The sequence below is a fragment of the Macrobrachium nipponense genome, chromosome 11 (assembly GCF_015104395.2).
Source record: "Macrobrachium nipponense isolate FS-2020 chromosome 11, ASM1510439v2, whole genome shotgun sequence".
NCBI classification, from domain to species: Eukaryota; Metazoa; Arthropoda; class Malacostraca; order Decapoda; family Palaemonidae; genus Macrobrachium; species Macrobrachium nipponense.
This window is the reverse complement of record NC_061087.1, coordinates 28,101,008-28,113,507: the sequence shown is the minus strand read 5'-3', so window position 1 is coordinate 28,113,507 and position 12,500 is coordinate 28,101,008. Positions and strand designations below refer to the sequence as shown.

At 38.2% G+C, this 12,500-nt stretch overlaps 1 protein-coding gene across 1 annotated transcript in view; it reads left to right on the top strand.

The window, feature by feature from the left end:
• Positions 1–12,500, top strand: part of LOC135200076 (uncharacterized) — a 148,725-nt gene that overhangs the window by 35,281 nt on the left and 100,944 nt on the right. The window contains exons 3-4 of the mRNA XM_064228412.1: positions 2,821–2,916; positions 6,250–6,423. Coding sequence (XP_064084482.1) covers positions 2,821–2,916; positions 6,250–6,423 — 270 coding nt within the window. The remainder of the gene's footprint in view (positions 1–2,820; positions 2,917–6,249; positions 6,424–12,500) is intronic.

Below are 12,500 nucleotides of genomic sequence, written 5' to 3'. Positions count from 1 at the left end.
AAATTCTGTAAATTCCGCCATTATATTCAATAAAGTCTATTACTATTATTATTATTATTATTATTATTATTATTATTATTATTATTATTATTATTATTATTATTATTATTTTATTTTGCTCTATCACAGTCTTCCAATTCGACTGGGTGGTATTTATAGTGTGGGGTTCCGGATTGCATCCTGCCTCCTTAGGAGTCCATCACTTTTCTTACTATGTGCGCCGTTTCTAGGATCACACTCTTCTGCATGAGTCCTGGAGCTAATTCAGCGTCTAGTTTTTCTAGATTCCTTTTCAGGGATCTTGGGATCGTGCCTAGTGCTCCTATGATTATGGGTACGATTTCCACCGCATATCCCATATCCTTCTTATTTTCTATTTTCAGATCTTGATACTTATCCATTTTTCCCTCTCTTTCTCTTCGACTCTGGTGTCCCATGGTATTGCGACATCAATGAGTGATACTTTCTTCTTGACCTTGTCAATCAACGTCACGTCTGGTCTATTTGCACGTATCACCCTATCCGTTCTGATACCATAGTCCCAGAGGATCTTTGCCTGATCGTTTTCTATCACTCCCTCAGGTTGGTGCTCGTACCACTTACTACTGCAAGGTAGCTGATGTTTCTTGCACAGGCTGCAGTGGAGGGCTTTTGCCACTGAATCATACCTCTTTTTGTACTGGTTCTGTGCAAGTCCCGGGCATTCGCTTGTTATGTGGTTTATGGTTTCGTTTTTCGTATTGCACTTCCTACATATGGGAGAGATATTATTTCCGTCTATCGTTCTTTGAACATATCTGGTTCTTAGGGCCTGATCTTGTGCCGCTGTTTTCATTCCTTCAGTTTCCTTCTTTAGCTCTCCCCTCTGTAGCCATTGCCATGTGTCATCGCTGGCTAGTTCTTTAGTTTGTCTCATGTATTGTCCGTGCATTGGTTTGTTGTGCCAGTCCTCTGTTCTGTCTGTCATTCTCCTGTCTCTGTGTATTTCTGGGTCTTCGTCTACTTTTATTAGTCCTTCTTCCCATGCACTCTTTAGCCACTCGTCTTCACTGGTTTTCAGATATTGCCCCAGTGCTCTGTTCTCGATGTTGAGGCAGTCCTCTATACTTAGTAGTCCTCTCCCTCCTTCCTTTCGTGTTATGTATAGCCTGTCCGTATTTGCTCTTGGGTGTAGTGCTTTGTGTATTGTCATATGTTTCCTTGTTTTTTTATCTATGCGGCGGAGTTCTGCCTTCGTCCATTCCACTATTCCTGCGCTGTATCCGATTACTGGCACTGCCCATGTGTTTATGGCTTTTATCATATTTCTGTCGTTGAGTTTTGACTTGAGTATCGCCTTGAGTCTCTGCATATATTCTTTCCTGATCGTGTCCTTCATCTCTTGGTGTTTTTATATCCCCTCCTTCCATTATTCCCAGGTATTTGTATCCTGTCTCATCTATGTGTTTGATGTTGCTCCCATCTGGTAGCTTTATCCCTTCAGTTCTCGTTATCTTTGCCTTTTTATTATTATTATTATTATTATTTATTATTACTATTATTATTATTATTATTATTATTATTATTATTATTATTATTATATCATAGTCAACCTATTCAAATGGGTGGTTTTTATAAAGTGTGGGGTTCCGGGATGCATCCTGCCTCCTTTTCTCACTGCGTGCCCTGCTTCTAGGGGCACACTCTTCTGCATTAGTCTTGGAGTTACTTCGGCATCCAGTTTTTCCAGTTCCTTATTATTATTATTATTATTATTATTATATTATTATTATTCAGATGATGAACCCTCTTCGTATGGAACAAGCCCCCACAGGGGTCACTGTCTTGAAACTCAAGCTTCCAAACACTATGACATTCTCTAGAAAGAAGTAACAGAAGGTAATGGGAAATACAGAAAGAAGAGATCACTTATTAATAAAGGAAAAATAAACTGACAAGTTAATTAGGATAAAGCAACACAAATGGAGTGTATAACAATAGCAACAAAGACGTTTTTGAAATAATCAGGTAAATCTTTTTCCATCTGATTATTGTCGACTGCAGTGATCTGTGAATTTTTATGTTATCTTGTTATCTTATCCATGTTATTGTATTTTCTTTGCTGGAAGGTTGGAGGAACGGACAAAAAGCAAAGGAATATTATTAGTAAACAAAAGTATATAAATAAAAACTTATTTGAGCTTTGAATGGAAATAAGACTTTGGGGCAAATGACGATAAACAAGTTCCCGTAGTCTTGTGTTCATGATTTGAAACAATTGCAATTATGATGATATTTTGCAGTAATCAAATTAATAGATTTTTAATTTGATTATTGTCGACTGCAACAGCTAGCGGATTAGGATGTTATCTCGTTATCTTATTGTATTTTCTTTGCACGAAGATTGGGGAAACGGACAAAGGACGAAGAAAGATTATTGGTAAAAGAAAGTATATTAATAAAAAACTCATTATCCGTTTCCAACGGTTAGATTTTGGGTCCAGGTTCAGATTCGTCTTCCGTACAACGAGTAAAACATAAATAAAATTGAAACTTCATCATTTCACTGTTGTTATAAAGCATGCAGATATGATATCCTACTTCTACTCCATCGTCTTCTTTACTCAGATGACTACGCAAATATTTGATCCTGGTATTTTTATCTTGTTATAACCTTTTCCTATTTATCCTTCCATCATCGTCTTTCCTCAGATATCTGTTGCAGGATTTTCCCCCCATTTTTGGAGCCTCGATGTTGAGACGCAGAAATCCCCGAATCCCCGGCAGATATTCATCTTCCATTTGAGTGAAATCTCCCATCTTCTGTTTTCTCTCCCACAGGTGATCTCCAACTTGAAGACCCAGAGACTGAATGTCTTCTACCACATCAAGGAGGACTCCAAGACGCACCAAGCCTCCTTCCCGATGCCTGATAAGGTAAGCCAGGAGGGGGGGAAGGGGTATACCAAGGGGTACCACTGAGAGGTGGGGAGAAAGAGGGTTGGGGGAGGTATGCCACAAGGGAGAGGTAGGAAGAGGTTTACCTCTGGGAGGTAGGAAGAGGGGCTGGATGAGGGAAGGGAGGTGGGAAGAAAGAGGGTTGTGGGAGGTATGCCCCAAGGGAGAGGTAGGGAGATGTTTACCTCTGGGAGGTAGGAAGAGGAACAGCGCGTTGAGTGTGGGGCTGATGGGGGAAGGAGGGTGGTATGGGTGGAGGGAAGAGGAGGTGGTGGACGGAAAGAAGGAAGCCTGTGTATTCCAGCCTTGCTGGAACCTCATCCACCTTCTCAATATCCCCCCGCCCCCCCCGCCCCTATTCCAGCCAAAGACCCCCGAAAATCCGTCTGGTGAGTAGTAGGGCGTCACTGAAGTCCCTGAAATTGGGGTTTAGAGAAACCCCGTCTCTGCAGCTGACAAGAGAGGAGGCTGCTTGTCCCTGGAGGAGGAGGAGGAGGAGGAGAGGGGAGGGTAGGAGGGGAGGAAGGAAGGTAGGCCCCGGGAGATTTCGGGAGGTTTATAGATATGTAAAAGGATATTTTCGAGGGATTCTGGAAGGGACGATAAGGCGACGACGCTCTTCTGTTCCCGAGACATTTCGTCCCTCTCGGGAAACAGGTCGGTTTTGCTTGTGGTGTTTCTTGTCGGTCTTGGACCTTGTTGGGGGAGCGGGTAGGGGAGGAGGTGCTAATCGGGAATTAGGTGGGACTGAGAGAGAGAGAGAGAGAGAGAGAGAGAACCTACAGGCTTTTTGGGAAATGGGAATTGTAGAAAGCTATCTGGTATTTTGTGCAAATCTTTAGATTTAAATTCACGAAGGTAGATAGGAGAGAGAGAGAACCTACAGGCTTTTTGGAAAATGGGAAGTGTAGAGAGCTATCTGGAATTTTGTGCAAATCTTTTAGATTCATATTCACAGATGGTGAACTTTAATAATTTTATTTACATAATTATTTTATGCTTGGCATTAGCAACAACCAACCAGAGAAACCACCTTGGTACTGATGTATTTCTGTTTTAAATCTTTTAAATACAATATTTAACGCATTATTATAAATGAATGGCATTGAAATGTCCACAGAGTCGGGCCATTTTCGTAAGAAACGGTTCATCTGCTATGCTGGCGAAATTATCCTTAATTATCGATAAATTACTATAACTACTCAGTCACTGTAACATTTATTCTACCGTCAGTTAATCCTTCCTTCTGTCAATCATATCTGTCAGTAGCCTTGCCCGACACTGCTGGAAAGAGGAAATGGGTACTGGGGTCTGCCAAAGTCAGGTGGTTGGGGCCAGCAACCTCACTCACCCTTTTAGACATTCCTTTACAGACCTGAAGGCTGTAGTCGTCATGTGGTGCCGAAGACTTCTAAAGGAGAAGCAGTTTACACACAAAGAGGAAGCCAAGAGCACATACTAGAGGATTTGGAGTCTGAAAAGTTTTCTCATTTTGGAGAAGGATTATTTTCTTATCCTTCTTGTACGTTTAGATAAGCAGTAAGTTAGTTGTTAATCCTCGCTTCGTGGCTTCTTGGGCTCAGACTTCTCAGATAAGTGGAGAAAAGCGGCAGTTTCTCTCAAAAGTTTATGTCACAACCGAGCGACGTTTAAACTTGTCCTTACATATATACAAAGAAAATGATAGAATGGGTTAGGATATAGAATTCAGGCCACTGAAAGGGAAATTGAAAGTGAAGAGGTTTGATAGGTGTGACAGGAGGAAAACCTCAAAGCAGTTACACCATGTCACAATTATTAGGAGAGGGATAAGGAAAGTAAGATGGAAGAAAGAGAATATGAACTGAGGTACAGTAAAAAGAATGAAAGAATTTGCAGCTAGGGTTTGATGTGTCTCTGTCGGAGATGCTTTTGTCTTGAGGCTTATCCCATTGTGGGATGCAAGACTACAACCAAGGAGTGAAGGAGTGAAGACCTCACAGGACTCGTAAGGAGCAAGGGAGCTAAGGAACGCATTCCCGCAGTCCTTGGGAGCGGATGATCGAAGGAGGCAGCTTACAGGACGTGACGTCCGAATCGGAACTTGCGCTAAGTGGCTGGATATGCATAATGTCTCCCAATCTCCGCTGTCTCGGAAAGGAAGCGAGCAGGCAATGGGGTTGCGGGGGCCGGGTGGGAGGGGGTGAGGAAGGAATCCATTAGCGAACTGAAACACTTATATATTGTAGTGGTTATAATTAAAATGACCCCATTGGGAGAAGGTTATTAAAGACGGTGAAGTAGCCAAGTAGCGAATTTCTCGGGAGAGTCTTCGGTTGATGGATGGTGAATTTTACTTTATGTATTTATTTTATGAGTCAGGTGACGGAATTCCATATTTACAAATAACAAAGACAGGTAGGATAATAATAAAACCCACTGGGAACTAGTAATTATACTCTCACTAGAGACAAAGAATAAGATAAAGAAAAGCGTTTAGAGGAGACTAATTCAAAGTCACCTATGCATATGTATATTTATGTATGTATTTTACTAATATATACATATATTTATTTATATATATATATTATATATTTTATATATATATATAAAGTATAGATATATATTATATATATATATATATATATATATATATATAGTATATAATATAATAAAAGGGCTCCTTTTATTAGATGGAATTCTGTTGTACAGAACATTTTTACCAGTCATATACATATATATACATATATATACTATATATATATATATAATATATATATATCTAATATATATTATATATATATTATCCTGTCCTTTATATAAGAGTTAAACATCATTTGTTTTTCTGCACCTAAAAAAAATCCATTTTAAACGATTGTTTCACTTTTTTTCCCAAGGTTGGTGATTGATTGAGGTTTTTAGTTTTCCCAAAGTTGATAATTGAGTTATTTTTTATTTTTTTTCCCCAAGGTTGGTGATTGTTTAAGTTTTTCTTTCCCAAGTTTGGTGATTGTTAGAGTTTTTCCCAAAGTTGGTGATTGAGTTTTTTTTTCCCCAATTTTGGTGATTTGATTGAGTTTTCCCAAGGTTGGTGATTGAGTTTTTTTTACTTTTACCCCAAAGTTGGTGATTGAGTTATTTTTTCCAAGATTTGTGATTGTTTGAGTTTATTATTTTTATTGTTGTCCCCCAAAGGTTGTTGATTGTTTGAATTTTTTAATTTTTTACCAAAGTTGGTCGGACCTGTACCCATATCTTGCAAACAAAATTGAAACCAACCACAAACCACCTGATATTGTAAACTGATTAGAGTAAACGTTTTTTTTTTTCAAGGTCGGTTGGACCTGGACCCGCATCCTGGTGAGCGTCAACCAGACCCAGGTCCGATTTTGGGTGAACTGCGCTGACTACGATAAACAGAAGCTGGCTGGGCACATCGACCTCCAGATACCCGAGGGCAGCCTCATCTACTTCCGGCAGGAGCCAGGTCTCAAGAACAAACTGATTGTGAGTGTTTGAGACTGTTTTTTCTTTCTTTCTTGTTGACTTGCTTAACTTGCTTTTGTGTTTGTGTGTTTTGTATGAATTTTTTATTGCATGTTTTTCTTCGTTTTTGTGAAGTACACTGACTGATAAAAGTTTTTGTCCTCTGTACCATGGCTTAGACCTGAGCTATGGACACTGCTTGCACACATACACAATTATACACGCACATACATGTACACACATATACACAAAAAAGCACGCCCACTATATATACATACATATACATGTATATATATGTGTACACATATGTTATATATATAAATATGTATATGCATGCATAGGTATTGTGTGTGTGTATGTGTGTGTGATTTCAAATGCACAATTCAAAGCATAAGCACAGAATATATTAAAGCTTTTCTCAGAATTCCTAATATCGGTTATCTCCGAGAGAGAGAGAGAGAGAGAGAGAGAGAGAGAGAGAGAGAGAGAGAGAGAGAGAGAGAGGACATTAACCTCTATTATTTATCGCAGTGCATCATGAACGTCGAACCTATTAAATAAAAAGCTAAAAAAAATAGAAAAAAAAAAACGAAATACCATTTTTAAGGTCAATTGAATTCAGTTCATTGCCTGCTGCAATTGCCGACCGTTGGCCAGCTGTGAAATCTGTTCCATATTCACGAGTTCGTTTCGATAAAACTTACATAAGTCCGACGGGGCTTTTTGACTTAAATACCATTCCGACTCACGTATATATTGATGCCACCCGAGTGGATCACCTACACGGCGAAAGCAACAAACAGAAACGTTTCTGTTTGTGCCTTGTGAGGTGTATGTGATTCACTTGAGTGGTGTTTTAAAAATTAAATTAATTTTTGCCTGCATGGACATATTTGTTATTTTTCAGGTTTTTGGAAGAGTGGTATTTTAAGTCGATTTTTTTTATATCATGAATAATTTTGGCTACATTAAAAAAACATTTTTGCAGTTTTCAGGTTTTTGAAATTAAACTTGGTGATGGGTTTGTATAATGTGGGCCACATAAACAGTATTTGCAATTTTCAGGTTTTTTAAATTAAACTTAGTGATGGGTTTGTATAATGTGGGCCGACATAAATTTTTTTTTTGCAGTATTCAGGTTTTTAAAATTAAACTTAGTGATGGGTATGTACGATAGTTTGGCAATTCTTTGTGCTGATTTATTAGGCTTTTGAGAATGCACTGTCAAGTCGTATTCTAGTTATGAAATTAATTGAGCAATAAACTCCTTTAGCTACGAAAGTCTTAAGAAAACAAGCCAGATTTTTAAATATTCAACAGTATCTCCCCTTCACTTTACATAGATCAATATACATACCAGAAGAATTACCATTAACTCCCTTTAAGTTGTTTATAAGCTAAGTAGTGGATGAGGTACCTTGTAGTGAGATGAATGTGGAGGATTATATCAAGGGCCAGAGGGAAGGGTTAGGGTACTGCAGCATCATCCCAAATGATTTCCTAGGAACCATGAGTCTAAAGCTATGGAATTTTCCTATATATATATATATATATATATATATATAAATATATATATTATATATATATATATATATAAAATATATATATATGTATATGTATATGTATATGAATCCTAGTTCCTTCGCTATATTTTCCAATTGTTGTTTACCTTACTGTGAATTTTTGTTGTTGTTTTCCTGTTCCCCCTGTTTGCCTTACCAACTTTTGTTTACATTTTTCGTCTTTTACCTCAGCTCCGAACAAAGTTGCTCCAAGTGGAAATTTCTCTCTCTCTTCTCTCTCTCTCTCTCTCTCTATCTCTCGCTGCGAGCCCTCTTCCTCCAGAATTGACAGCCAATTTTAGGAGAATATTCGGAACCTCCACCTGGGCGTTATCATCTGGTTCTCTTGGAGGCCCGGCCTCAATATCACCCTTCCTCCCACCCCCCCCCCCCCTTTTTCCCCTCCCCCCCATTCTTCTCCCTCCCCCCCCCATCCCTTCCACCACCCACCCATCCCAAATAGTCCCCACCCATCTCCTTTTCATCTTCATGTTTGCAAGGTTCCTTCCCCCTTCCCATTCCCCCTGGATCCGGAACTCCCACCCTCTCCCCTGCCCCTCTCCCTCCCCTCCCCACATCCATCTCAAAGTCTTACCCATCTCCTTTTCATACCCATGTTTTCAAGGCTTCCTCCTCACTCGCCCCGTTCCCCTTCCCCTGGACCTGGTATACTCCACCCCCCCCCCCCTCCCCCACGGGGGCCATCTTCCTGCCCAGGAACACACACACACACATATACACACTTCACGATACTGCCATCTGCCGCTGTGTCCTCGGTGCTCCTGTTGGTGCAGGGGCTAGGGGGGGAGGGAAATCAGGTTTATTTTTAGGGTCTTCGCTTATGGGCTGTTAAAGGAGCATTCGGAATTGTGTGTGTTTGGCTTTTGTTTTATTTGGGTTCCTCAGCTCCCGCGACAGTCACGGTGCTGAATTGGTTCTGTATTGAATTTGCCCCCCCTTTTTTTTTGATGTAAACGAATTCACACACACACACATACACATATACTGAACATATACTTGTTTCTGTGTACGCGCGTGCGTGTGTCTTGACCGTTTACTGTACGTGTGGTTATTCCATAATTCATCAGTTAGTGTGTGAATGAATCCTCTGTAAAATTCTTGATGTGGAATAATATATATATATATATATATATATATATATATATATAATATATATATATATATATATATAATTACCTTAATAAAAATATATGTCAGTGTTTTTTTTAATGTGAGGGTATCTAGACATGTTGAAATATAGAAGGAATGTGTATTTTTCATCTGTCTATCTATCTATTATATATATATATATATATATATATATATATATATATATATATATATATATATATATATACATATATAGAATAGAAAGATAGATAGATAAAAATATACTCATTCCATTTATATTTTAAAATGTTTAGATACCCTCATATTAAAACAAAAACACTGACATATATTGTTTTAAGAACAAAAAAAGTTCAAGTTTACGTCAGTATTTTCTCTCAAAGGAACCGTCCCAACTACTTAATGAGCCAGTCATTTCCTTGAAAGATTGACAGAATGACCTCATTAGCTTCCAGTCTGTCGCACTGTGACACGACAGACTTCTCTGGATTTCCAGCATCTCGTCTGTCAGGTTCTCGGAGCTAAGTATTCCAGCGCCTTTCTGGAAGAAGAGGAAATAGTTTATTTTTAATTAACTTTGCTTCATTTTTTAAAGATATCATAAAGCCAGATGAATCGAAACGATTAATATAGAAAGAAAATTGGCCAATTTCCTCAAGAAGAATTTTTAGTTTTCTGTAAGAGAAAGCTATTGAGATGGTTGTTTGTCCGTCCCTCCGCACTTTTTCTCTCCGCCCTCAGATCTTAAAAACTACTGAGGCTAGAGGGCTGCAAATTGGTATGTTGATCATCCACCCTTCAGTCATCAAACGTACCAAATTACAGCCTTCTAGCTTCAGTGGTTTTTATGTTATTTAATGTTAAAGTTAGCCACGATGGTGCGTCTTGTTCCGCTATAGATGCCAAGAACACAGGCCACCACCGGGCCGCGGCTGAAAATTAATACGGCCCGTGACTGAGAGTTTCATCCGGCATTATACGCTGTACAGAAAAATCGATTGCAAATTTTACTTGTTATTTAGTGCCAAGACTCGTAACTTTAAGGCATCATAAACCCAAATGAACCCAAATAAATATATAGGAATAAAAATTAGGCCTATTCCCTCCAGAAGCGATAGGCCTGGTTGTCGCAAGAGTTAGATTTTAAAACTGGTGGGTACCTAAGTCTCTCTAATGAAAAGAATTCATAGGAGTTCAGCCTGAATACGTCTATGGAGCGAGTGCTCAAGTTTTCTTACGTGTTCAAAGGACGTAGAATGCCAGTAGGCCTATGGATATTTTTTAACTAAATATTCCAGATAGGTATCAGCAATAAGCCTATTAGGTCTAGTGGAAATGTTCCATTATAGGAACGGTCATTATCGTGGTTTTGTGCACATACTAGAAATACATAAAACATATATGTGCATATATACAATATATATTTAATTAATACACAAATATGTATATATGCACATGCTTAAAAAATCACAGTAGATGCACGTGACTTCATTAAATAAGCGAATACACACGAAAATGATAGTCAGAAATCTAAGCGCTTTCGTCTTTACTAAGACATTGTCAAGGAGCTAATGAAATACAATTGGAGAGAAAGGTCTCAGGTACACAACAAGATCAAGAATACCAGATGGTTAATTGTCAAAAGGGTAAAACTTAAAAGAGATAATCCAGGATTATCGGATATCACACGGTCACAAACCTAAACAGATTTGACTTGTTGCTTATATTTATCTACAACTTTTTTCATTTTGAAAGCATCAAGTTTAAATAAACCAAGACTTAAATTTAGAACATTTCCATTATTTGACTTGATGAAACAAGATTCAATGATATTCCTTTTAACTGTGTCATTACATGGGATTAAGGCTCTTGCTTGACTCCAGTTAATATGATGTAAACTGTTTAATTAAATGGTCCAGGCCCTTCAAAATGGATTTAATTTGTTTATTAAAATGGGAGTTCACTGTCTGTGTAGGGTCAGACCTCAGTTTCGTATAAGTATCAGTATCATTTAGCAATGTCATTATTTTACTTATATAGTCGCTTTTATTCATTATTACCACTGCATTAGATTTAGTAAGCATAACATTCTAAAATTACCCTATGATGAAAGGTTTTTAGATATTCCTAGAATTTTAGAGCTTTTTAACATAATGTTGTTTTCAGTAATATTAATGTTAAGAGTTAAGTAATCAAAAATTCTCCTAAAGATCTTCCAGGCTGCATATATGAAATTCCTTGCAAAAAGTGTGATAAAGTCTATTACGGACAGACCGGTAAATCTCTTTCACTACGTCTCAAACAGCGCCAGTATTCTGTGAGAACTGGGCAAATATCGAATGCATTATTCATAGACATGAGAGAAGTAGACCATCCTATTAACTGGAGTCAAGCAAGAGCCTTAATCCCATGTAATGACACAGTTAAAAGGAATATCATTGAATCTTGTTTCATCAAGTCAAATAATGGAAATGTTCTAAATTTAAGTCTTGGTTTATTTAAACTTGATGCTTTCAAAATGAAAAAAGTTGTAGATAAATATAAGCAACAAGTCAAATCTGTTTAGGTTTGTGACCGTGTGATATCCGATAATCCTGGATTATCTCTTTTAATTTTTACCTTTTTGACAATTAACCATCTGGTATTTTTAATCTTGTTGTGTACCTGAGACCTTTCTCTCCAATTGTATTTCATTCGTTCCTTGACAATGTCTTAGTAAAGACGAAAGCGCTTGGATTTCTGACTATCATTTTCCTGTGGTATTCGCTTATATGTACACATATATGCGTTTTTGTATGTGTATTCAGTTCTAACAGGACGCGTGGTTTACGTACTCGCCTATCAGCCTGGTAGCCCGAGTTCGCTCCCCTCTGCCGCCAGTGCGGAACCAGAGGAATTTATTTCTGGTGATTAGAAATTCATCTCTCGATATAATGTGGTTCGTATCCCACAGTAAGCTGTAGGTCCCGTTGCTAGGTAACCGAATGGTTCCTAGCCACGTTAATAAATATCTAATAGTTCAGGCCATTCCTAGGAGAGCTGTTAATCAGTTGGGGCGGGTGGGGTGGGGTTGTTTTGTATGCACTGGTTTCCTTCATTACCACGAAGTCTCATTCGCCTAATTTTCGACGAGACCCGAAATTAGAAATTGTCAATTAAATGTATCGAATTGAAAGAGCGGTAATTTTACCTTCACCGTTTTTTGTTCCCCGTCAAGAAATAACTGAATTTCCCGCAATAATTATTAATTATTTGTGTGTGTGTGTATGTGTGTGACGACCCATTCCCGAATTTTTCAATGGCCCTTAATTGCTAAGAATTTGTTTTCTATCGAAACTTCTAAACTATTCCATACTCTTTTAAGAAGTCTAGTAATTGAGAATTTTAAACTTTCCCAGATAATAGCTT